Source organism: Dromiciops gliroides, chromosome 2 (assembly GCF_019393635.1).
Source record: "Dromiciops gliroides isolate mDroGli1 chromosome 2, mDroGli1.pri, whole genome shotgun sequence".
NCBI lineage: Eukaryota > Metazoa > Chordata > Mammalia > Microbiotheria > Microbiotheriidae > Dromiciops > Dromiciops gliroides.
Window position 1 is genome coordinate 470,578,787 of NC_057862.1, and position 25,795 is coordinate 470,604,581.

General features: G+C 39.9%; 1 protein-coding gene across 1 annotated transcript in view; it reads right to left on the reverse strand.

Moving 5' to 3' along the window:
- CIB4 (calcium and integrin binding family member 4) overlaps positions 1-25,795 on the reverse strand; it is a 93,198-nt gene that overhangs the window by 59,500 nt on the left and 7,903 nt on the right. Inside the window, exon 4 of the mRNA XM_043980992.1 lies at positions 20,244-20,340. Within this exon, the coding sequence (XP_043836927.1) occupies positions 20,244-20,340 (97 nt within the window). The remainder of the gene's footprint in view (positions 1-20,243; positions 20,341-25,795) is intronic.

Below are 25,795 nucleotides of genomic sequence, written 5' to 3' on the forward strand. Positions count from 1 at the left end.
TACACAATACCAATACATTGGTAATGAGGCACACATGTAGGAAACACATGTGGCCAAGCCTCCAGTAGATTTCATTGGAAGTTCCCACTTTTTTGTCTTTCTGTGGTGTCCTCATGCTGTTCCCCCATGGGTTAAGTGTCTCTGTTAGACAGGTCACTCACCTCATCTCCCTGGGTCTTATCCTTAGCCAGCTCCCAATTGCCAAGGCTAATTCTCCCTTAATCTATGATTGACTCTCTTCTATGCTGCCAGTGGGTCACACTCCTTAGAAATGTTTCCTGCACTTGCTCTGTGTGCTCCAGACTCGATTCATAATAGGTCATTTTACACTGAGTATGGTGTGTATGTGTGTGTGTGTGTGTGTGTGTGTGTGTGTGTGTGTGTGTGTGTGTGTGTGTGTATGGGTAAATCTTATCCCCACACCTTTTGGTAGGGGCCATACTTCACAAAGTTGTTCCCTGACACAAATGCTGTTTCACTATTTTGCAACTGTCTTAAGGACTTGGCCAGCTTATCTTTTTAACGACATGAAAAGATGTGACCAATCTTTGGTCAGTCAATGCCAAGCTCCTCTTTTAATTCAATTAGAAAAACTTTCTCACACTTTGGATTGGATAGCAACAGGCATGTGCTAGAGCCAACTCCAGTAGGTTCTTGAAAACTAATTGTTAAATTTTTAGGGTGACCATTTATACTTTAGAAATCAGCAATTGCTGCATAGTAGGGCTTCATATATTCTTTTGTTGATTGTCTAGACTTAAGAAAGTGTTGGAGAAAAAGTTCATAATGCAAATTAAACTTAAAAGTTGTATGTATGTACTTTTTTTTCAGAGAGCCAGTTGTTAAACATTTACCAGCACACCCTGAATAGTAAGGCACATCTTTGTCCTTTGTTAACATATTAATACCTCCTTATATCAGTCCTTACCTTCTGTTATTATCTCCACTGAGGAAGAGGAGGACAACAATTTCCCCTAATACATACATAACTATATATGTGTATTCTTTCCTATTAGAGGTAGGATTTTCAAAGGGAGGTGGTGATCTCTTTTCTTTCTTAGTATACCCATTGTCTTACATAGTGTCATAGCCCATAAGTGCATACTTAATAAATGCTTGTTGATTGATTAAAAGAACAGAAGGAAGATTATAGCGCCTCAGGGAGTGAGAGAAGGAAGAGGGAGCAGGCAGAAAGATAAAAAAAAGAAACAAGAGAATTCAGGGTATAGACAAAGATGGAGAAGAGGCTTTCAGAACTTGCTCAGTTTAACAAAGTCAACAAGTGTGTAATCACTACCAGTCATGTGCAACAGTAGAGAGTTAGAGACATTACAAAGATAACTAAGGTATGGCCCCTGTCTGCTAGTTGGTGCAGTGGATATGGCACTGTCCCTGGAGTCAGGAAGACCTGAGTTCAAATCCAGTCTCAAATATTTACTAGCTGAGTGATCCTAGGCCAGTCACTTGTTTGCCTCAGTTTCCTTATCTGTAAAATGGGGATAATAATAGCACCTACTTCCCAGGGTTGTTGTCAAGATCAAATGAGATAATAACTGTAAATCTCTTAGCACAGTAAGTACTATATAAATGTTAGCTATTATTAGCTATCATAAGTACCAGTAAGACTTTCCAGAGGAAGTAGAGGCTTTTGGGAGTTGTTCCCTCCTCCTCTCTGCTTTCACAACACACTTATCACGTCACCAAGGACCCAGACATCTAATATCTATGTTGCCTCCCTGAGAATTGAAGCAAAAGAATGTTTTACCTAATGAACTAACACATGTGACCTAGTAGGCTGGTGGGCTTTTTAGCCTCTTGCCCACTGTGAAACTAACTGCCACCAGGTGTCTTGTTCCCCAACTTGGATCAATTAGTTATTTTAATTGGAGTTCAATATAATTAATTACATAACTAAATTTGTACAGCCCACATATATGTGGATTTTGATAATGACATATTTATTTTAGATATATTTGCACATTGCATACTTATGTAATGTAGCCCCTCAGGACTCTTTCACCCAACTTGCATTGCCACTGGCTGGTTGAGTCCCCATTTACTCAAATGGCAAAGCAAGACTAATAATTACAAGTAATTTTAGCCAACGCCAGGACCAAGTTATTCCATAAGGGAAGCCAAAGTATAATAGTACTAAAACATGCATAGGAAATGCATGGGATGATGATGGAGCTAAGGAGAACTATGCTTTTTTAACAGCTGGAATACTGCAAAAGCTCTTTCAGGCAGAGAAATGACCCTTCATTTAGGATGGGAAGATAATTCTTCTCTCTGATTCCCTGAGATGCTCAGTACTGGAGTTATTAATCTCATCCTAGTAGGAGATGGTAAAGATTTGTACCAATTCTTCCAATGAATTCTTCCTACTCAAAAGCCTCTTCTCTCCAGAAACAATTCCATGTCCCTTAGGTAGATCAGTATTTTTCAGCTCCCATACTCCTTTGGGAATATTATGCAGACTGGCTAAGGACAAGGTGTGAATACTAATGAATGGCCATATCCCTGGATGCCTTTATCCAGTCTATGGCATAGAGGTATATTCATTGTCTTTCTGGCCTCTTTGTATTCAATTAAGATATTTAAGAATCCATTTTTTTCTTGTTCTTGTTGTTTCAGTCATTTTTCTATCTTGTCTGACTCTCTGTGACCCCATTTAGGGTTTTCTTGGCAAAGATACAGGAGTGGTTTGCCATTTCCTTCTCCAGGTCATTTTACAAATGAGGAACTTAGGTAAACAGGGTTAAGCAACTTGTCCAGGGTCACATAGCTAATAAGTATCTAAGACTGGATTTGAACTCATGAAATCTTCACCCTGTGATGTCACCGGTCCTCTTCAAAAACAAAGGATGAACAACAACTCATGAAAATGAATCTTCTTGGGCAGCTAGGTGGTGCAGTGGATAGAGCACTGACCCTGGATTCAGGAGTACCTGAGTTCAAATCCAGCCTCAGACACTTGACACTTACTAGCTGTGTGACCCTGGGAAAGTCACTTAACCCCAATTGCCTCACCAAAAAAAAAAAAAAGAAAAGAAAAGAAAATTAATCTTCTTGATTCCAAGCCCAGTGTTCTATCTACTATGCCACCTAGCTGCCCTTCATTTTTTCTAAGGTGGAGAATTTTGCATCTAAAGGCATTGGATAGAGTGCCAGGCCTGGAGTCAGGAAGTTCAAATCCAGTCTCAGACACTTCCTAGCTATGTGACCCTGGGCAAGTCACTTAACCCTGTTTGCCTCGGTTTCCTCATTTGTAAAATGAACTAGAGAAGGAAATGTCAAACCACTCCAGCATCTTTGCCAAGAAAACCCCAAATGGGGTCACAAAGAGTCAGAAATTACTTAAGAACAACAACACACAAGGAGTTCCCCAAACTGAGAGAATGTGAATTATGATGATATAACCATTTTCCAATAGACCTGTGGTCACATCACAAATATCCATCCACTCCAGGCCATCATGCTGCAGATGCACTTGGGAAATTGAAAATTCTTTTAATGACCCTAAACTTTTCCCTAAAACAAAGACCCATTTTTAAACTATTTTGTATTCTTCTGGCAATGGAGTGTGGCTGTGAGTCATGGAACACCAATGTCACCAAAGAATCAATGTTGAGGATCACACAAGGACAATGGAGTGGGCACATAGTGGGCATAAGCAGGCTTCAGTGCATTACAAATGAGGAATAGGAGAAGTGGTGCTTTTCCTAACCTGGAACTCCAGCCTCTAGACAGGTCCTCTAGAAGCTGTGTCCCCAGTCCCTGGGTATATTAATCCACTCAGCTGTGGAGCTCTTGCCCTGGGACTGAGTAGTTTGGTTGATGATTGAGTGAATGAGGACAAACTCGCCTAGCCCACTATATCCAGCAATTCCAAGACCAGCTTCCCATGCTTTACATCTATCTAGTCATCCGTTTCTCCCTCCACTTTCTACTTCTTGGGCACAGTAATCTGATCAATACTACTTTGCTTCAGGAAAAGGTATTTCAAAAGATATTCCTATGGATCAATTTGCCATCCCCTGGACTAAGACTAAAACTCTCTTTACTGGCCATCACTCCCCTGTATGTGTTGTCTCCCAAATTGCAATAGCCATGGTGATTAGCACAGGTCCTTGTGATAATGTAAGCACTTATTCCTTTTTCATTCATGTTAGTATTCCATCCAACAATGCAGATCTATCCAACAACCCATCTAAGAGTATCTGTTCTATGTGCTTATTTGTGTCTTTCCATATGTTTGCTATCAGGGAATCTACCTTTTACCCAATTCTTGCCTATGGCTCCAAGAAGTTGTATCATGTACAGCAGCCATACCCTAGTAAAACCATCTTTTCAGATGGGCTAAAGAAGACTGAGGTCTCAAACTCATTGGTGAGTTAGGGGGATGTCTACCCAAGCATGTGAAGACCTCCCCCCATGGAATGCACATGAAAGCTGCTGAAGCAGATGCTGTGGATTGCTTAGAGCTTGGTCAGACATCAAAGATGCCAAGGTCACCCACTGCATCCTGGGCCATCACCAGTCATTCTGACTTTTGTCCTGCCACTGGACTTTGATGACTCTGAAAGAGAGACTAAGGCTAACAACTTTGTGAAACTCTACTTCACTTAAATTCAATCCACATGCAAGTCAAGACATCATCCTGTGTCCTCTTTGAAAATGAAGGACAAAGAACAACAACAGCAACAACATACCTGGCTGGGTTCCTTCAAGCATTCTCTTGACAATGTGAGGATGTCTATTGGGGCTGTCCCTAGGTTAAAACTTGCAATATCAGTCTCTTTTCTTTCATTCACATACCTTCTATGGTGACATCCTTTGTACCAGATTTCCTTGGTAATTCCTCATTTGTAATGAACTGTAGCCTGCTCATGCCCACTATGTGCTCATTCCATTGCCCTTATGTCATCCTCAACATTGATTCTTTGGTGACATTGGTGTTCCATGACTCATAGCCATACTGCATTACCAGGAGAATACAAAATACTTTAAAAGATGGACCTTTGTTTTAGGGAGAAAAGAATTCTCAGTTTCTCAAGGGCAATACAGTCTAACTCTCCCTCTGGGTTCAGTTCTGGGGCAAACTCATCATTGGTTTGTAGAGTCTGACCAAGATATATGTACTGATAAATGAACCCTGTAGGTCGTCTGTCTACCTGTATATTTGCAGTCTGGGCAATAGACATTCTTCATCCTGTTGGATTTTATGATGCGAGTTATAGCACAATAAGTACACTGAGCTCCCCCAGAGCATGGACTAAGCTGTCTCTCTGCCCTTCCACTCCCCACCCCAAATAGCACTGAACAGAGACTAATAAATATTTTCCATGTGGGAGACAACATACTCGGAGGTGGAAGGAGCATTGGATGATGCACTTCATGGATTCTTGTAGTCTGGGTTCTGTCAACTTGTTTTTTAAAATATAAATGAGGGGGCAGCTAGGTGGCACAGTGGATAAAGCACTGGCCTTGGATTCAGGAGGACCTGAGTTCAAATCCAGACTCAGACACTTGACACTTACTAGCTGTGTGACCCTGGGCAAGTCACTTAACCCTCATTGCCTCACCAAAAATATATATATATATATATATATATATATATATATATATATAAATGATAGGGGGCAGTTAGGTGGCACAGTGGATAAAGCACCGGCCCTGGATTCAGGAGGACCTGAGTTCAAATCCAGCCTTAGACACTTGACACACTTACTAGCTGTGTGACCCTGGGCAAGTCACTTAACCCTAATTTCCCTGCAAAAAAACCACCAAAAAACCCAAAACAAACAAATATAAATGATTAGATAGATAGATAGATAATAGATAGGTAGTAGTAGTTAGACAGATAGATATAGAGATAGAAATAGAGATATAGACATATATAGATATTGGTCTATCAATATAATTGGTTTCCCTTGCAATCTTATATATTTTATTTTATACATTTAAAAATATCACCAGATTGCCAAAGGGGTGCATGCCACAAAAGGAGTTAAGAAGCCCCTATTTAGAAGGAGACTGATAATGAGGCATGGTGGATCCTGACTCTGTCACTTAACAATCTGTGTGATCTTGGTCAAGTCACCTAACCTCAAGGTCCTCAGTTTCCTCATCTCTATAATGAAAGAGTTGAACCTGATGACTTCTAAACTGATGAATTTGAGTTCCTCTGAACTCCTAATTATACATCTTCTTGGGGTTTCAGTTTCTTCCTCTGTAAAATGAAACATTTTTACTAGCTGCTCCAAGGTCCCTTCTAAATCTAAATTTCTGATCCCATGAAAAAAGAGGAAATACTCTTAGAGGATTCAGAATTTTTTTTGCTCAGATTCAATTCAACAAGCATTTATTAAGCACCTACTGAATGACAAGCACTGTGATAGGTGCTGGGGATACAAAAAGAAAAATGAGATCATCTCTTACCTTAAGGAGCTTATATTTCTCTAGGATGGTGTCCATTCAAACCTGGGTTTGAATACCAACTCAACTATTTACTATCTGTGTGACCTTGGACAGGTCATAACCTCTTTGGGCATCAGTTTCCTCATCTGAAAAATGAGGCAGTTATTCTAGTTGGCCTCTGAAGTTCCTTCCAGCTCTAAATCTAGAATTCTAAGTCACTTTTGCTGGGCAGCTAGGTGGCACAGTGGATAGAATGCCAGTCCTGGAGTCAGGAAGTTCAAATCCAGCCTTAGACACTAACTAGCTGTGTGACCCTGGGCAAGTCCCTTAACCCTGTTTGCCTCAGTTTCCTCATTTGTAAAATGAACTAGAGAAGGAAATGGCAAACCATTCCAGTATCTCTGCCAAGAAAATCCCTAATGTGGTCACCAGGAGTTGGACATGACTAAACAACAACAAAAAAGGCACTTTCTGTCTCCGAGCCTCGGTTGTTTTGTTTTGTTTTTTTAAAATCTGTAAATGAAGCTGGACTAAATGACCTCTAAGGCCCTTCTCAGCTCCAAATCTTCTCACACTGAACAGAAGAATAAGGAGATACTACCTTCTATCCCCCCAAACAACACAGTGTTCAAAGTGCTGTATAAATGTTAACTATTGTTATCACTTCTTCCCCTTCCTGCTGTTGGTTCCCAGCCTCTTTCTGTTCTCAGCCTACTTCTCTCTTCATTCTCTTTCAGTCCTTGTCTGTGCTTCTTGTGTGGGCCCATGGTGTCACCCATAGGGCATATGCTATAGGCAGAAATGGAGAGGACTCTAATTCCATTCTCCTGCATGGACCGGAATGAAAAATAGGAAAGCCCTTCAGTGTCGTGATTGGCTAACCTGGTATCGTGTCTTTATCTGTGCACTTCCCAACTTTTAATTAAAATCCTAGGAGCAATCTTGCAATCATTTTAAAGAGTGAGTCATGCATAGCTCTTCCAGGCTGCACTGGGGGAAGGGCTATGCCTCTTTCCAGAAATGGCAGAGACCAAAATATTGGTACACTAATTCTTCCACTGCCCTGAGCCAGGCTAGGAAGCTTCTCAGGGCCTAACCCAGAAGTGACAAGATTTCAGAAATGCCTGTACAGATCACAGGGGCCAAAACTGTAGAACCAACAGCAAAAAGTGTGTGTGTGTGTGTGTGTGTGTGTGTGTGTGTGGTTGTCCCAGGTGCTCACCCTTAGTATCAGACATGTTTGGACTATAAAATTCAGCATAGGAAAAGAGGAAGCAGCCAGAGAAGGAGTGGACATGGACATAGATGATTCTTATCAAGAGAGTTGTTCACACTAACCCTGAAAACGAAGAGGGTAAGGACCATTGAGGGACTAAAGGAAAATTGAAGGAGATGCATCAGAAGGAAGGCAACTTGGTATGGTGGAAAGAATAATGGTACAGGAGTTATAAGGCAGGGGCTCTGATCCTTTCTCTGCCACATATTTCTCTAGCTATATGAACAAACTTGGCCAAACCCATTTTACTTCTTCATTCCTCATTTTCTTCACCAACAAAAAGATGAGTTGGATTCAATGACCTCTGAATTCCCTCCAGCTTGAAAACTGCATGATCCTAAAAGACAGGAAGTCACAATCCATGACTTCCCTGTTAAACCAGACATCTATCCACTTTATATGGGTATGACTCCTGGCCATAACTGTTTTTGTAATTTCTCAGTCCATGTAAATATTCACTCCCCAAAACTCATCTCAGCAAGCAGACAGAGCCAGAATGGCCATATGGGGACTACATTTTTCTCCTCATGCCCCCGAGGGGGAATGGGGGGATGAAGGGGAAGAGGAAGGGGAAGGAGAAGGGTACTTAACTTATCCCCTACCTGGACATCTCTTGAAACAGCTCCAAGCAATCTGAATAACCCTTTTCAGCTAACCCCAGAAAGATAGTTGGGACTAGTGGGGGAATGTGGAAGGTATCAGGGAGCTCTTAAGCTCCCTAAAATACTACTGGCATAAGTGGGAAGCACACTGGCTGGGTGCTAGGAGAAAGAAGACATAGGACTAAAATTTACCCTGATCTTGGAGATGGAATCCCATTTGGAAGATGGGAGAAGCTATGTGGTCCTGGTTGTTGGGCAAACTTCTATAAGGCAAGAAATCCACAAAACCATAGCACAAGAGAGAAATCCAGAGTCCTTTGTTTGGCATTGTGTTAGAACTGGATGCAAGGATGACAAATGTCTTGGAGAGAAACAAAGGAGCTATGGGGCCCTTCCTCTGAAGCAAGCAGACATGGCTCCGAGAAGAGATTTCACTACTGAGATGGTTAAAAGACAGTGATGCCGGGGGGAACAATGAATGACCGACCACATTTGCTATAGTTCTGCTGACAAAGTGATGCTATGGAGAAGGAGGGAAGAAAGGAAGCAGTGATATGGAGAACATCTGCCTCAGTCTGCTGGAAGCGACAGAGGGAACTGCAGGCAGAGTGATGGGGTATCTTCAGCATTCCAACAGAACAGAGAAGGGGAACACTGTGATGAGTGAGCCTCAGTAGGAGACTCAGATTGAGAAGTGAAGACAATTAGATTGCAAGAGGAAGCACCTGAGCCCGACTCAAGGTGATATTGAGAGTAACTGAAGTTCTACAGGCTTGGGGGGTGGGGGGGAGGGCTACTCATGGTCAGGTGTCATTCTTTGTCAAGTTCTGTGTGAGTTATATTTGTTTCTCTTGGCCTGTAAATAAACTGATTTGTTTTCTGAGTGCTTGGGGCCATGTGCTTGCTGGAAGAGTTGGTGACAAAACATGTTTGGTGGTGTCACATAATGAAGTTATCCCGATTGTCTGAGTGGGGGCGATGAGACAGAGAAAGGAGAAATTCTCCAAAGCTTATCCAGTCCTATAGTAGCACTGGAGAGACTCAGACATGCAGATCCTTGAAAATATGGAACCTCTCACCTCTTGCATTTTCTGTAAGTGTTAAATCACATAGAATCTAAAATTATCTCCCATCTGTCAGGTATAGAAAGGAAGGACACATGTCTATCTGGCCTCTGGAATCCAGAAGGGAACGCTGTGAAATCCAAGGTATGACTGTTAATGTAACATGAAGAACAAGAAAAAGATAGGATAACCCCAGATAAAAAGTCTAAGCAACTCAAATTTTTAAATGCTTCCAAGATTGCCCCAGAGATCCTAATTTAAATTGAGGACCCACATAGATGCAGATACAATGTCAATACAACATTAGCTCAAAAGAGAGTGGATGGTGTTGTGTCAACAGAAGAATAGACAGAGAGGAAGCTGAGCTATTTGGCTCTTAATTGGTTTCTCTCTTCTTGTTTATGGACAATGAACCTTGGAAAGAACTAAGTAGTAAAAACACCAGTACGGGGGCAGCTAGGTGGCACAGTGGATAGAGCACCGACCCTGGAGTCAGGAGTACCTGAGTTCAAATCCGGCCTCAGACACTTAACACTTACTAGCTGTGTGACCCTGGGCAAGTCACTTAACCCCAATTGTCTCACTAAAAAAACAAAAACAAAAACAAAAAACCACCAGTAAGAAGGATTCAAGCCTAAAAAACCCAGGAAGATAGTCAGATTTCACCTAATGACAGCCAAGGGTCTAGCTGAGATGAATTCTACAATTATAGAATGTTGAAGCTAGAAGGGACATTAGAGATCATTTGCTCCAACAACAGAATTTTACAGATGAGGAACTTAAGGCTCAGGGAGACTTAGTGACTCATGAAAGGTCACATAAGTAGTAAATGGCAGGACTAAGGTTTCACCTATATCCTCTGAATCCAAATCCAGTACTCTTTCTACCATGTCATTCCTGCTGCTAGTAAATGGGTAACATAAAAGCAAATGAAGTGGGGATCACTCGGAGCCAGCATGGATTCACTCCAAACAAGTCGTGACAGTTGTTTCTTTTCCTGATAGTGTTTGACTGGTGGATCTGGGTATCCTTGGACTTCCATGGTACCCTTATGGAGAAGACAGATGAATGTTGGTGAGATGGTAATGCAGCAAGCTTCATTTTCTTTCTTTCTGGTTTTGTTTTTGTTTTTGGTAGGGCAATGAGGGTTAAGTGACTTGCTCAGGGTCACACAGCTAGTAAGTATCAAGTGTCTGATTTGAACTCAGGTCCTCCTGAATCCAGGGCCGGTGCTCTATCCACTGTGCCACCTAACTGCCCCAGCAAGCTGCATTTTAATTAGTGGAATGAGTAGGATGATGATGCGGAAGGCACACCAGGTTCAGAGTAAGAAGAGATGAGCATGCTATTTACTACCAGTGTGACTGAGGGTGTCACCTAATCTCTTTGCTTCAGGAAACTCCCTAGAACTTACTGCCTAAGTCAGAGACTATAGTTGGGCCTCACTTGGTGGAGGCCATTGCTGACAAAAGCATTGATCCTTTCCCTTTCTGAGTTACCGGGAGGTCTTGAGTCTTTTGCTTCTGTCCTAAGGCCTGTTTCAGTCAACATTTTCACTCGTAACTTGAATAAAAATGCAGATGGCATGCTTATCAAATTTTCATATGTCACCAAGCTGGGAAGGACAGCTAATATATTTATTGATAAAATCAGGATTCAGGAAGATTTCAACAGCAGGGAAAGATGAGTTGAATCTAATATTTGAAGGCCTGTCAAGTGTAAGAGGGATTATACTTATTCTACGTAGCTCCAGAGGGTATGGAAAGGACCGATGGATAGCAGTTACAGAAAGGCAGATTTCGACTCAACTTTCTTCATTCAATTTTATCAAGCTCTTAGGCATCATGCTAGGTGTTCTGAGGGATGCAAAGATAAAGAACATATTTGTTTCAGTCCAGAGCCCACACCTAATTACAATGTAAAAGTAAATAAAATGAGTGCTTAAGGGAGGTGCAAAGAAAGGGCAATAAGAGTCCTGAGAAAAGAGATATTACTTCAGCTTGAGGGAATCCAGGAAAGCTTTATGAAGTATGTCAGTCAATGAGTAGTTATTAAGCGCCTACTATTTGTTAGGCACTGCGTCTTAACATTCAATGCTGGGAATACAAAGAAAGGCACAAACAGCTCCTGCTCTCAAGGAGCTCACAGTCCAGTGAGAGACAAAGTGCAAAAAAACTACATATAAACAAGCTAGATACAGGATAAATTAGAGATAATTGATGGAGGGAAAAGTGCTATTGATATAGGGGACCAGGAAAAACTTTTTTGTAGAAGGCAGGATTTTAGCTACAACTTGAAGGAAGCCGGGGAGGGCAGGAGATGAAGATGAGGGGGAACAGAATACCAGGCATGAGGGACAGCCAGCGGAAATAGCTAGAATTAGATGAGATGTCTTGCTCAAGGAAGAGCAAGGAGGCCAGTGCCACTGTTTGCAGAGTGCGTAGGAGGTGTAAGGAATGAGAAGACTGAAGAAGAAAGACAAGGAACCAGATTATAATGGACTTTGCATGTCTAGAAGTGTATTTTATATTTGATCAAGGAAGTGGTAGGTAAACCAGTGGAGTTGATTGAGTATGGGGTGGCATGTTCAGACCTGCTTTTTAGGAAGATCACTTTGACAGCTAAATGTAGGATGAACTGGAGTGGGAAGAAACTTGAGGCAGGGAGACTATCAGGCTATTGAAATAGTTCAGACATGAGGTGATCAAGCCCTGGCCTAAGGTGGTGGTAGTGTCAGAGGAAAGAAAGGGGCATATACAAGAAGTCTTATGAAGTCTTATGAAGGTAGAATTGACATAACCTGGAAAAAGATTAGATGTGGAAGATGAGAATGAGGAGTTGAGGATAACACCTATTGAACTTGGGTGACCAGGAGGATGGTAGTACTCTCAATGACAATAGGGAAATTTGGAGGAGGGAAAGACTTGGAGGAAAAAGATAATGAGTTTCATTTTAGACATACTGAGTCCACTGGACACCTAGTTTGAGATGGGTAATAGGAGGTTGGAGGTTCAAGACTGGAGGTGTGGAAAGAGATTAGTACTGGATAAATAGATCTGGAGATCATTAACATGGAGATGATAATTGAATCCATGGGAGCTATTGAGGTCATCAAGTGAAATAGTATTGTAAAAGAAGATAAGAAACCAAGGACAGAGCTTTGAGTGACATCTACAATTAGTAAGCATGACTTGAAGATTCCACAAAGTAGACTGAGTAGGAGTGGTCAGACAGGTAGGAGAGGAACTGGGAGAGAATAGTGTCATGAAAACCTAGAAAGAAGAGCATATCAAGGTTAAGAAGTGGATCAATAATGTCAAAGCCTGCAGAGAAGTCAAAAATGATGGGGACTGAGAAAAGGCAATCAGATTTGGGAAGTAACTTTGGCAAGAGCAATTACAGTTGAATGATGAAGTCAGAAATCAGATTGTCGAGTGTTAAGGTGAAAGTGAGAGGAAAGGAAGTAGAGACACCTATTATAGATGTTGTTCTTAAGGAGTTTAGTCATGAAAAGGAAGGGAGATATAGGACCACACGTAGCAGGAGTGGTTGGAGCAAGTGAGGGGTTTTGAAGAATAGAAGACACATAGGCTTGTTTTAGGCAGCCAGGAAGCAACTAGCAGCCAGGGAGAAACTGATGATTAGTGAGGTAGTGGAGATGACAGAGCGACTGTTGAAGGATGGATAGGAGAAAAAGTCCAATAAATGAAGCTGGCTGCTGTGAAGTAGACTTTAGTGTCAGTAGAAGTCATAGGCTCATAGACAGTATTGGAAGAGATGAACCCCATCAACAGTATTCCCCAGTTGCTCATTTAGCCTCTGGTTGGAGATTTCCAGTAATCCAGAGGACTGATCACTCACTGAGGTAGTTTATTCCATTTTTGGACAGCCCTATTAGGAGAGCTTTCCTTATGTTGAGCATAAATCCTCCTCCTTGTAACTTTTACCCATTTACTACCTTTATACCTCTCCCTACAACCCACTCAGATTTAAGCAAAACAAGCCACATACCTCTTCTGAATGATAGACCTTAAAATATTTGAAGATAGTAATCATGCTTTGAATGGTAACTAGCGAATCTGGTATCCAAGGCAAGTATCATGAACTATACCTGGGTGCAAGCTGCATAAAAGGAAGACCATCAAATCGATATTGTGAATCATTATGTGGAGATAATAAGTCGGTGATCAGAGAAATGCAAATTAAAACAACTCTGAGGTATCACCTCACACCTATCAGAGTGGCAAATATAACAAAAATGGAAAATATTGGATGTTGGAGGGGATGTGGGAAATCTGGGATGCTAATCCACTGTTGGCAGAGTTGTGGAAAGATCCAACCATTCTGGAGAGCAATTTGGAACTGTGCCCAAAGGGCTATATTACTGTGCATACCCTTTGAACCAGCAATATTACTGCTAGGTTTCTATCCCAAAGACATCCCCAAAAAGAGAAAAAGATCTATTTGTACAAAAATATTTATAGCAGCTCTTTTTTGTGGTGTTTAAGAATTGAAAATCAAAGGAAAGCCCATCAATTGGGGAATGACTAAACAAACTGTGGTATATGATGGTAATGGAATATTATTGTGCTATAAGAAATGACAAGCAGGCTGATTTTAGAAAGAACTGGAAAGACTTGTATGAACTGATGTATAGTGAAGTGAGCAGAACCAAGAGAACTTTGTGCACAGAGACAGCAACATTGTTTGATGAAGAAATGTAAATGACTTGACTATTCTCAACAATACAATGATCCAAGACAATCCCAAAGGACTATTGATGAAACATACTATCCACCTCCAAAGAAAGAACTGATATTGATAGAACAGACTTAAGCATGCTATTTTTCACTTTCTTTCATTTTTTTCTTTTATTCAAGTTTTCTTGTATAAAATGACTAATATGGTAATTTTTTATATAATCATACATGTATAACCCATATATGATTGCCTGCTGCCTCGGGGAGGGGAGGAGGAGGAAGGGAAGGAGGGATAAAAATTGGAACCCCAAACTATAAATAAAAATGTTTATTACTTTAAAAATATAAAATAAAATAAGTTGGAACAGGAATAGGAACTGGATCTATGATTTCCTTGGTACAGGGAGTTCCCTGGTGAGAACATTTCCTTTACTAATGTAGGTTAGCACCTTCTCTACAAGATGTAGCCGCAGAGAGTTATTGAGAGCGCTGAAGCATTGTGATTTCCCTAGGATCATATCCAGTATGCCTTAGAGAAAAGACTTGAATCTAGGTCTTCCTGACTTCAAGGGGTATCAAGCTGTCTACCATGTCCAGTTACCTCTCAATATGATAAGTAATAAAGAAAAATTCAGTTGCTTAGGAGGGAGACTAGTTACTATAGAACAAAGGTTGGCAAACTATGACCCATGGATCAAATCTAGCCCATGGCCTGTTTTTGTATAGCTTACAAGCTAAGAACGATTTTTACATATTTAAATGGTTGAAAAAAATTCAGAAGAAAAGTATTATTTCACAAATGAAAATTACATGAAATTCTAGTTTGTATCCATAAATAAAGTTTTATTGGAACACAGCCACATGCATTCATTTATGTATTGTCTATGTGTTGCTTTCATCTTGCAATGGCAGAGCTGAGTAGTTGCAAAAGAGACCATATGTGGTGTTGCTCAGTGCATTACAAATCACAGTGATGCAATTATAACTCAGCAGCATATTGAGTGCTACACATATCCCTGAACTGCAACATTTTATTTATTTTTACTGACAGTATATATCTACTGTGTCAGATACAGGTTATGCCAAGCTGCTTTATACACCTCTCATGCTGTCAAAAGTTAAAAAAAGAAGCAAAACCTTCATTCCCATACAAATTTGCAGTGGATATATTTTTTAAGCTCAAACTACAGTTCCAGCAGTTTTCCCAGATCTCAATAAAAGTGCAAAAGAAATGTCCACATTTCAAAATCCATTTAACTGTGTGATAAACAGCTTCCACCTAACCATCAATTCAAAGTGATTAATCTGCAATATAATGACATGCTAAAAGGGAAACAGCAAGAGAAGAATGATAGAATTATGGAATTCTATAAATACCTTCCAAGGGATAAATATACTCAGTTAAATCATATGCTTATGGATTGATATCAGTATCTGGCAGTACCCATCTATGTAAAGAGACAATTTCAAAAACAAAATACGTAAAAATCTCATTACCTATCGGCATTAACAGATAAACAATCTTAGTCAATTTTGATCATAGGAAATACTGACTATTAACTCCATTAAGCAAAATGTTATTCTAAAATAAAAGAATTCCATTCTTCTCGGTCCTCAGTTGTAAAAAGTTGTGCTTGATTATTGTTGTTATGGTTATTATTATTATCCTATTTTGAATTTCATCAATAAAAATGTTGTGGAAATCTGGTTTTTCCTCTTGTTATATAACTACCTCCATTATAGCCTTGATTTTGCTTCTTGGTCTGCAAAGTCCAAAACATTTCTTGTCTGGCCCTTTACAGAAAAGCTTTGCTGACCCCTGCAATAGAGATTTCTAGCTGTTGAGGGAATGCATGCAATGAATTTTTGTACCTACTATATTCTTCTGCCATGACTAACGATAGAGTTCTGATGATTCAAGCTCTTCCCTTCCTCTAGGCTCTCCAAGCTAAAATTCCCTAATGTCTTCAATGTATCTTTCTTGTGACATGGTTTTTAAGAACCCCCCCCCCAAATACTGTTTGCCCCCAAGCTATATTCTAACTTGTCAGTTTCCTCAAATGGAACACAACATCCCAGATGTGGTCTAAGTAGGACAAAATACAACAGGACTATTGCCTCCCTCATTCTGGGTATTATATTTCCATTATAAGCCTGAGAGCACATTAGCTTTTTTGGCAGTCCACATCATACTGCTGACTCATACTGAGAGCCAGCAAGTCCATTAAAACTTTCCAGGCATGAGAAGCTCCAGAAGTTATCACCTTGGGAGACAGGGGTACAATACATACCTGAAGGACTTGTCACATACAAAACTCTGCTATATTCCTTCCCTTTCCTGCTTCACGATGGTGCTATAATCACAACTACTCAAGAAGATTCTAGAGATCCATAGGGGATAGTGCCTGTCTTAGAGCACCCCACCCCTCTCTCTTATTTCCCTAATTCCTACTATTACTGGTAGGTGAGTCCCCCAAAATGACTCATTACTTCTCTCCTCAGGGTTCTAGGGGTAACCCTGAGAGATTAGAAATGTTTTTCTTGTAGTAGGTTATGAGTCCGCATCTAATGTGTTGGCCATTGATTATCAGCTAGCCAAATAATTAACTTAGTGAAAGTGGTCTTAAAATGTTGGTATAAAGGGCAGCTAGGTGGCACAGTAGATAAAGAACTGGCCCTGGATTCAGGAGGACCTGAGTTTAAATCTGACCTCAGACACTTGACACTTACTAGCTGTGTGACCCTGGGCAAGTCACTCAGCCCTCATTGCCCCCACAAAAAAACCAAAACCAAAACCAAAAAATGTTGGTATAGTAAGAAGAGTTGGTACAAAAACCTTACCCTAAAGGTCTGGGATACACTCTCTCCAAAATATGTATAGAGTCTAGGGGAACCTAAGTTTAGTGACAAAAAAGGAACTTATATCTCCTGTTTGGAGAGATGTCCTTTTTTCTCTCCTGATTTCCCAGTCATCTTCTCACCATGCTAGCTGCACTCCAGCCATCATCATCATCTCCCCTCCCCACAGCAACCTTATACTCAACTATGCTAGGTAATACTTTTTTCCTTTTTTCCTTATTTCACCTTTAACCAAACCTACAGACCACTTCCAGGCCATACCATAACCTTCATACCTTCCCCCTGCCAATTCCAGCCCTTCTATATGCATTGTAAAAAAACAACTGATCAACAATAGCTCTTTGAGGGAATGGAGTTTTTTGCTTGCTTGTATTTTTAACTCTAGGGCTTAGCATAGTTCCTGGAACCTAATAAATGGTTTTTTTAATCTATCTATCTATCTATCATTTATCTATCTCTCTCTTTTTTTTTTTTAAGTGAGGCAATTGGGGTTAAGCGACTTACCCAGGGTCACACAGCTAGTTAAGTATTAAGTGTCTGAGGCCGGATTTGAACTCAGGTACTCCTGACTCAAGGGCCGGTGCTCTATCCACTGCGCCATCTAGCTGCCCCTATCTATCTCTCTTCATGAAGTCCTCATGAAGTTTCTCTATGGTCTCTTTCTCTGAAAGACTCCAAATGTTAGTAACTTTATAGAGTTCATAGTTGCACTTCTCTCAAACCTGAAGAGGTTACACTCCCTTAAGTTGTCTTTCTTTGGTGTGTCTAGGTGGCCCTTGTGTTCGCTGCTTTTCTGGGACACCACTACTACCTCTTATGGGGAGTCCAAATCTTGCTCTCTGGTAGAGATATACACAGATTGCCTTCTCAAAGGTTTCCGAAAATTTGACTAAATTCCAACCTGAATCCTTTCTCTGATATATGCAGGCCCTAATTCTTTTAACCAATCCCAATAAAATTCCTTTATGGCTTTATTTCTTTATTTCATCTAATAGCTCAAAAACACTTATCTCAAACTGATTAAGGATTTGTCTACATTTAATTTACTCCTTTGATTTGTTGAGCATTAAATGCATCAGAAAGATGTTCCCATTTGATAACACTATCAGGGTACAAAGAAGGTTGTTAGTCATCTGTATCAATTAGGGTTGTTAGTTATCAGTGTCAATTAGGATTGAGGGTTTTACATTAAAAATAACCTAATATTTATTTTAAAATGTCAACTTCCCACCACTTCATCCTTTCCTGCCCATTGAGAAGTCAAGAAAAACAAAAATTATTACAAATATGAATAAGCATGTTTAAAAAAATGGCAGAAAAGAAAATATACTTTAATCTGTACTCTGATTCCATCAGCTCTCTCTCTCTCTCTCTCTCTCTCTCTCTCTCTCTCTCTCTCTCTCTCTCTCTCTCTCTCTCTCTGTGTAATATCTGAATGTAACCCAAGCCTCAAATCCCACTGGTATGGGACTTTCTCCTCACCAGTGGAGATCAATACTCTCTCCTGCATAAGGAGTGAGGTAGAGTCAGCAAGAGTTGGGGAGAAGAGAGATCTGGTCTCTTCAGTCTGTTTGGGCTTTTGAGTCTCTTCAACTGTATTTGGCTTCTAGCTTGGAGAGAGAAGATGTTCAGTGTCACTCTCTCTTCAAGTTGCTGAAGGGAGAAAAAGATTGTAAGAAAAAGCTGACATGAGAGGAGTTGGCAGTCTCCATCATGTCCCTATTTCCAATTTACTATACTAGAGACTTCTGGGCATTTCCCTTTGGGTGAGATTTGGGATTCTCTTTCTTGGTTGAACTGAGTTACTTTGCTCCTAATGGGAGAGCTCCTTCACTCTCTACTGGCTTCCATATAGTGTTATATGTATACTTCCTCTGATTTCTATTTTGTTATCTATTTGGATAAATGTGTTTCTTTGCTATTTACTTTGTGTGTTCACTGTGGAACTGGTATTTGGTGAGAAGAAAGTTAAGCCTTAGATATAAAGCGTGAGGTCTTCCTTTCCCCTTATCTAAATGGTGATCAGGAGTTTAGCTTAAACCTAAAGCTCATATGCCCTAAACTCATAAAATTTAAGGGAACAGATAGATGTAATTTTAGCCTGGTAACCCTTCTCTCTGAGGAGAGCAGAGGCTGACTAGCTTCTGGCCCCAACCTCCTTCTTTCCCTCCTTGCAGGAATTAAAGTCTCCCTTGGAGCAGGGTTGGAAGAGAAGATGTTAGAGATGCCTGCCTAAGAGTCACACATAGCAACCCTTCACTAACCTACACTAACATTTATGAAGAGGCAGCTAGGTGGCCTAGTCAATAGAATAGTCAATAATCTGGACCTGGCGTTAGATTCAAATCAAGCCTCGGATATTTACTAGCTGTGTGATCCTAGACAAGTCAATTAACCTCTGTTTTCCTCAGTTTCCTCATAGTCTGAGTCCAGATTTGAACTTAGGAAGATGAGTTTTCCTGACTCCAGACCAGGTGCTCTGTGCACTATGGTGCCACCCAGCTCCCCAGGTACCTGGGATACAAAGACAAAAATGAAATGGCTCCTACCCCCAAGAAACTTAGTTTATTATTTCAATCTAGGATCACAAACCTAGAGCTGGAAGGAAATTTGGGAGCCATCTAGTTCAATCCCTTCATTTTACAGATAAGGAAACTGAGGCACAGAGAGGGGAGATGACTTACCCAAGGCCACACAAGTCTTAAGTGATAGAGTCGGAATTCAAATTCAGGTCCTACAACTCCAAACTCAGTGCTCCATCTATTTCACTACACTGCTGCTTAACTGGTATCTTAATATTTAAAAGTGCAATCTGGTGTTCAAATCCTATCACTAATATATAGAAGGTGTGTGACCCAAGGGCAAGGCACTTAACCTTTCAATGCCCACAGACAAATCACTAAAATTATATATTTCAGATGAGTTGCCAATCTGCATTGGTGAGGAAGTTTGCACTATATGTCCCCTAAACTTTGAAATCACAGGTCTCTCTGGACCAAAATGAAACATAGTTAAGTTCCTTGAGAGTACGGTCTGACTTGAACCTATATTTGCATCTCCTGTTCTTAGGATAATGCTCTGCCCATAATAAGCACCTCAATAAATGTTTATCAAAAGAACAAATTGCCCCTGAATTTAGAGGTGAGAAGCGGCATACTAAGGAGAACACAGAGGGCTTTGTTCTTTTAACTGTGCAAAATCTGACCCTGTAAATGCAGACACTTGTCTGCCCCGAGAGAGTTTTATCATCTCCAGAGCTGTTTGGGACTCTGCCTTTCTCCAAGCAGGTCAGAGGCACCTGACCAAGGGTCCCCTGACTCACCCGCAAGGCTGGCAAGGAGCTGATTTGATCCATGGTTAGGGTGGCATCCTTGTAGTACTTGCCTCTGGGACACAGCTTGCAGAAGGTGTCATGAATGCTGAAAAAAAAATAGAAGGGGGGAGTTACTGGAGGCCCTACCTCACCAGCAGTGCTATAAGCTTAAAATCTGGAATTTCAAGCCAGGTCCCAAAAAACCTCTATCTCTTCATCACTCAACTGCAAGTTCAGCCTATCTTCCATTGGGGATAGGAGGATTTCTCTCAAGTTTCCAGGCCCTTAGAAGCTTATTTATGTCCAAACACCACCAACAAATTTAATTCAACAAACATTTAATAAATCCCTGCTAAGTGCAAGGCCCTGGTCTTAACTTTGAAGAGACAGTGAGAGATAGAAAAAGACAGAGAAAGAGAGAAAAATGAACCATATCTTGCCCTCAAGGAGCTCACATTCCACTGTGGGACCTGGGCAAAAAGAGTGGAGGGGGGCAGCTAGGTGGCGCAGTGGATAAAGCACCAGCCCTGGATTCAGGAGGACCTGAGTTCAAATCCGACCAAAGACACTTGACAACTTACTAGCTGTGTGGCTCTGGGCAAGTTACATAACCCTCATTGCCCCACCAAAAACAAAAACAAAAAACAAACAAAGAAAGTGTAGGAAAGAGAGAGATATGTCACATGTATACAGATACGTGTAGTAGAAAAAAATTGAGGCAGGAGACAATACTGATGACTTTGGAAATCAGGGAAGCCTTCATAGAAGATGTGGCACCTCAGTTGCATCTTGAAGGAAGACAAGTATTCTAAGAGGTAGCAAGGAGGAAGGGGAGCATTCCAGGCCTGGGGGACAGCTTGTGCAGAGGTACAAGGAAGATGATGGAGAGCTGAGTTTGGGGACCAGTAGGCCATTTGACTGGAATGCAAAGTTCATGAAAGAAGAGATGAATATGAAGTAGGGCTGGAAAAATATATAGGACACTTGTTCAGGCCTGCAAGTTTGAGAGTAAGGAGTACGATTTTATCTTGTAAGCAATGAAACATCACTAAAGGCTGTTGAACAGAAAAATTACATTCGGTGTAATTTAGAGACTCCTTGGGGAAGATTTATACCCCCCAAACTAAGATCAGTTAATTGATCAGCAGGTTGTTTTCCAAATGTCTCCTGTATATTCATCACCATGTTAGGATCGGGGAAGAATTCTAAGAAGGATAGCTTTGTAAGTAACAATTTCTTTTTGTTGTTCAGTCGTTTTTCAGTCATGTCCAACTCTTCATGATCCAATCTAGGGTTTTCTTAGTAAAGATACTGGAGTGGTTTGCCATTTCCTTCTCCAGCTCATTTTACAGATGGGGAAACTGAGGCAAATAGGGTTAGATGACTTGCCCATGGTTACACAGCTAGTATCTGAGGCCGGATTTGAACTCAGGTCTTCCTGACTACAGGCCCTACTCTCTATCTACTGCACCACCTAGTTTCCATATAACAATTCCTTACATTTGTTGAATTTACAAAGTACTTTCAAATCCCATTAGAAACCTCACACTCACCCTGTGAAGTAGACAGAGAAGGGATTATTATTTCCATTTTTCAGATGAGGAAACTGAGACTCATCAAAGCTATAGCTAATCACAATGTTTCAATAATAACAATGCATATTAATAATGTAGTAAATTATGTTTTAATAGATGTTGTCATACCAAATACTTATACTCTCCAAATTACATTGAATGAAAAGCTTCCAAAATAGAGAGACCTAGAGGAAGAAAATTTAGCATCTATCAAATGCCTAACAAAACATGAGTTCATGACTAGAATGATGTATCAAAAGCTCACTATTTTTCATAAACTAATGGATGACCAACCAACCAACCAACCAGAATTTATTCTCCATGCTACAAACCTCATACATCCCTCAAAATATTCTTGAGAATTCAAAAAAATAACCTATATAGGAAATGAACCATTTTCATAGATAGAACTGTTGCTTACAATCATCTAGAAATAACACAGATTGATAAAAATAACAATGTTTCCAATAGATATCACGATCTATTAGAATCATACCAAATAGTCACAATTTCCAAACTCCATAAAATGAAAAGTCTTTAAAATATAGTGACTGAGCAAAATAAATCAAAATCACACAGGAATAAAATTACATACATGTGATCCCTGACACCCCATCTGCTACTAGAATTGTCATAAAGATGCCTTTGGTGAGCCTATAGATTATATATATCTTATTTGTGTAGAATTATTTGTATATTGTCTCTCTCACTAGAATATGAGTTCCTTGAGGGCTGGGTCAAGTTTGGTTTTTTCCCTTTCTTTGTATCCCCTGTGCTTAGCATGGTAACTTAGCTCATAGCAGGTGTATAACTATTTCTTGACATCTTAATATTCTTACTCAGTTACAAAAAGCAGTTACTTTATCTATTTATATAATAGCCTCTAGAATATTAAACATAAAATAATAAAAAGAAAGTAACTTGTTCTGGGACTGTTTCTGTCTGAACTCTATAAAAAAAGGGTGAGGATGACGCGGTTATGATAATAAAAACAACCATAACAATAACAACAACAATAATTAACTACTTTTGGTTTTCAAAAAAATCCATTGACACAGAACTATTGTCAGCTTTTGCTATTATTCTGTTCCAAAAATATTTCTGAACTTTTAAAACCCATTCATCATAGTTCAGAGAAGAGCTATTGATCTGGATTAATCTTTCTATAGCTGTCTTAGGGTGATGAACCCTGTGATTACATTAATATTATACAGGTTTTGGTTAGGACATTGTCCAAAACTGTTATGGGACACTTTAGGGTTCCAAAAGAGAATGCTGAGTGATAGTGCTATAAATATTCATTGCCTTAACTGTATCTCTTGACATATATAGCCACCATTTTCTCCTCAATAGCTTTATGTTCAATGTTCCTTGATTGTAGGAGAACAAAGTATGAGTAAATAGCACCTTTGTCCATTGATTTGATTTGACTTCTGGATTCAAGCTCAAAACCTTTGTTCTTTAACTTTCTTGGCATTCATTAAGAATGTTATGCTTTCCTCACTTCTAAAATATATAGAGAGCTAAATCAAATTTATAAGAATTCAAGTCATTCTTCATTGAGAATTGGCCAAAGTATATGAACAGGCAGTTTTCAGATGAAGAAATCAAAGCCATCTATTGTCATATGAAAAAATGCTCTAAATTGCACATTAAAATAACTCTGAGGTACCACCTCACACCTATCAGATTGGTTAATATGACAGAAAAGGAAAAGAATAAATGTTGGAGAAGATGTGGAAAAATTGGAATGCTAATGCATTGTTGGTGGAGTTGTGAACTGACCCAACCATTCTGGAGAGCAATTTGGAACATAGCCAAAGCAGTATGGGGCTGTGCATACCCTTTGATCCAGTAATACCACTACTGGGTCTGTATCCCAAAGAGATCATAAAAAAGGGGAAAGGACCCACACGTACAAAAATATTTATAGCAGCTCTCTTTGTGATGGCAAAAAAGTTGGATATGCCTGAATGACTGAACAACAACAAATAAGAATAGATAATCCATGAGCACTAAACCAAACCAAAAGCTTTGCAATAATTAACAAAGACCATATAAATGTGACAATGCATTGAGGCTTATTCAATATGCCAAACTGATAAGCTGCTTTTTGAAACCCTAGGATTTTTGAGACATCCTTCCTGATCTTCAGTCAATATATTGTTTTCTTCTAAGTATTTATAGATTTTTTTAGTGACATGGGTTGTGAATCCTTTGTATAAAGTATATAAGCAAATAATTGGCTCAGAGTTAGATCACTGGAATTCTTATCTTTTAGTTGTAAATATGTCAGGTCTATTAAGAAAAGCTGTTAAAATATTTTGCTAGTAATTTGTATGGTACTATGAAACCAATAGTTATCGAGCCAATAATTATAGATCTTATCTGCTCCTCCTTTCCAGTTTCATAGAAAAGCTAGAGTTTCTGTCAACTCCCTTGATATAACTGTTTATCATTTATTATATTAATGGTATATAAATTTTCTGTTTCACATTTGATCCAACTTGCAATTTTTGTTGTGTTAGACTTCTTGTGACTATGCAGACCAGTGGTTTCCGAAGTGAAGGAGAACAATTTTAGTTCAGGGCGGGTTATGAACTGATTGGTGTATGATCAACCAATCAGAGACTGGGAAGATGGTTAGAATCCCACTCTCACTAACCTTACCAATCATTGGTAGTGTAACAGACATTATATATAAAGAAATGAATAGCAGGAAAGAAATATCCCATAGTATGTTTCCTATATGAACTCCATTGAAAAAGAGGAGAAGAATGAGATGTATAATAAATGATAATTTAAATAGAATTTATCCAGCTCATAACATGATTTCCTCATAAAAACTCTATGAAATAGCATTCTTGCTTTGAAGACAAATAAATTCATTGAACTTAAGGGATAGGTCCAAGGTCACACAGCAGAAGAGCTAGGGGCTAGAAACCAAGTCTCTAAAGTCCCATACTTTTTCTACTTTATTACATATTTCTTTCCCAAACTTCAATTTTATATTTCTAGTTCCTGGACCTAGGAGTCAGCTAGGTAATGAAATGGTTAGAATGCTGGTCCTGGAGCTAGGAAGATATGAATTCAAATCCAGCCTCAAGCATTTACTAGCTATATGACCCTGGATAAGTTACTTAACTACTGCCTACCTCAGTATCTTCATCTGTAAAATGGAGATAATAATAGCACCTACCTCCTAGGCTTGTGAGGATCAAATCAAATTATAATTGTAAAGTGCTTAGCACTATGTCTGGCACAATCCAGACCCCACCCCACCCCACCCCACAGGACTTCTCCAAAGTGGCTACCCTACCACCACCTCTCCTCAACAAACCTAAAACCAATTCATCTGGTGGGGCAATGACCTAGGCATTAAGAAACCTGGATCTGAGTTCCAGCTTTTCCACTTACTAGTTTGGGCTTCTTGTGCAAGTCATTTAAGGGAAGGGATGTAAAACATCAGCAACCACTTTTTCAAGCAAGTTTCCTTTCCTCCTAGCCTGGAGCCAGGTTCATGGTTATTGGGTCTTTTAAAACCTACCCTGAAGCCCCCTCCAGCCCTTACTGAAGCAACCATATGATCAAGCAGGCAGAAGAGTTGAATTGTGGGAGCAAGAAGACAACACTGCTACCAATAGACCCATCAAGGCCGTAGGGCCTCTCTGAGGCCCAAATCAGGGAGGCCACAAACCTTCAGTCTGAAATTTCTAAAGTCAGCTTTATTCTGTGACTTCTGAGCTAATGGCATTAGAAGGAGAGAGCAGGAGAGCCATATTTGTCATCTCCTTAGAGCAGACCAAGTTGCTAGTTCCAAAGGGTCTGTGCTTCCTGGGTTGCTTCTATGTTTTCATTTGTGTTCCCCTGTTTGTTACTAGAGATGTCTCATGCATTGGCCTATACTGAAAACTGCCTGAGATCTTGGGCATAAAGAATACCAAAGTGTTTGGGTGGTGATGACTGTTATAATCTCAGCAGGGATCC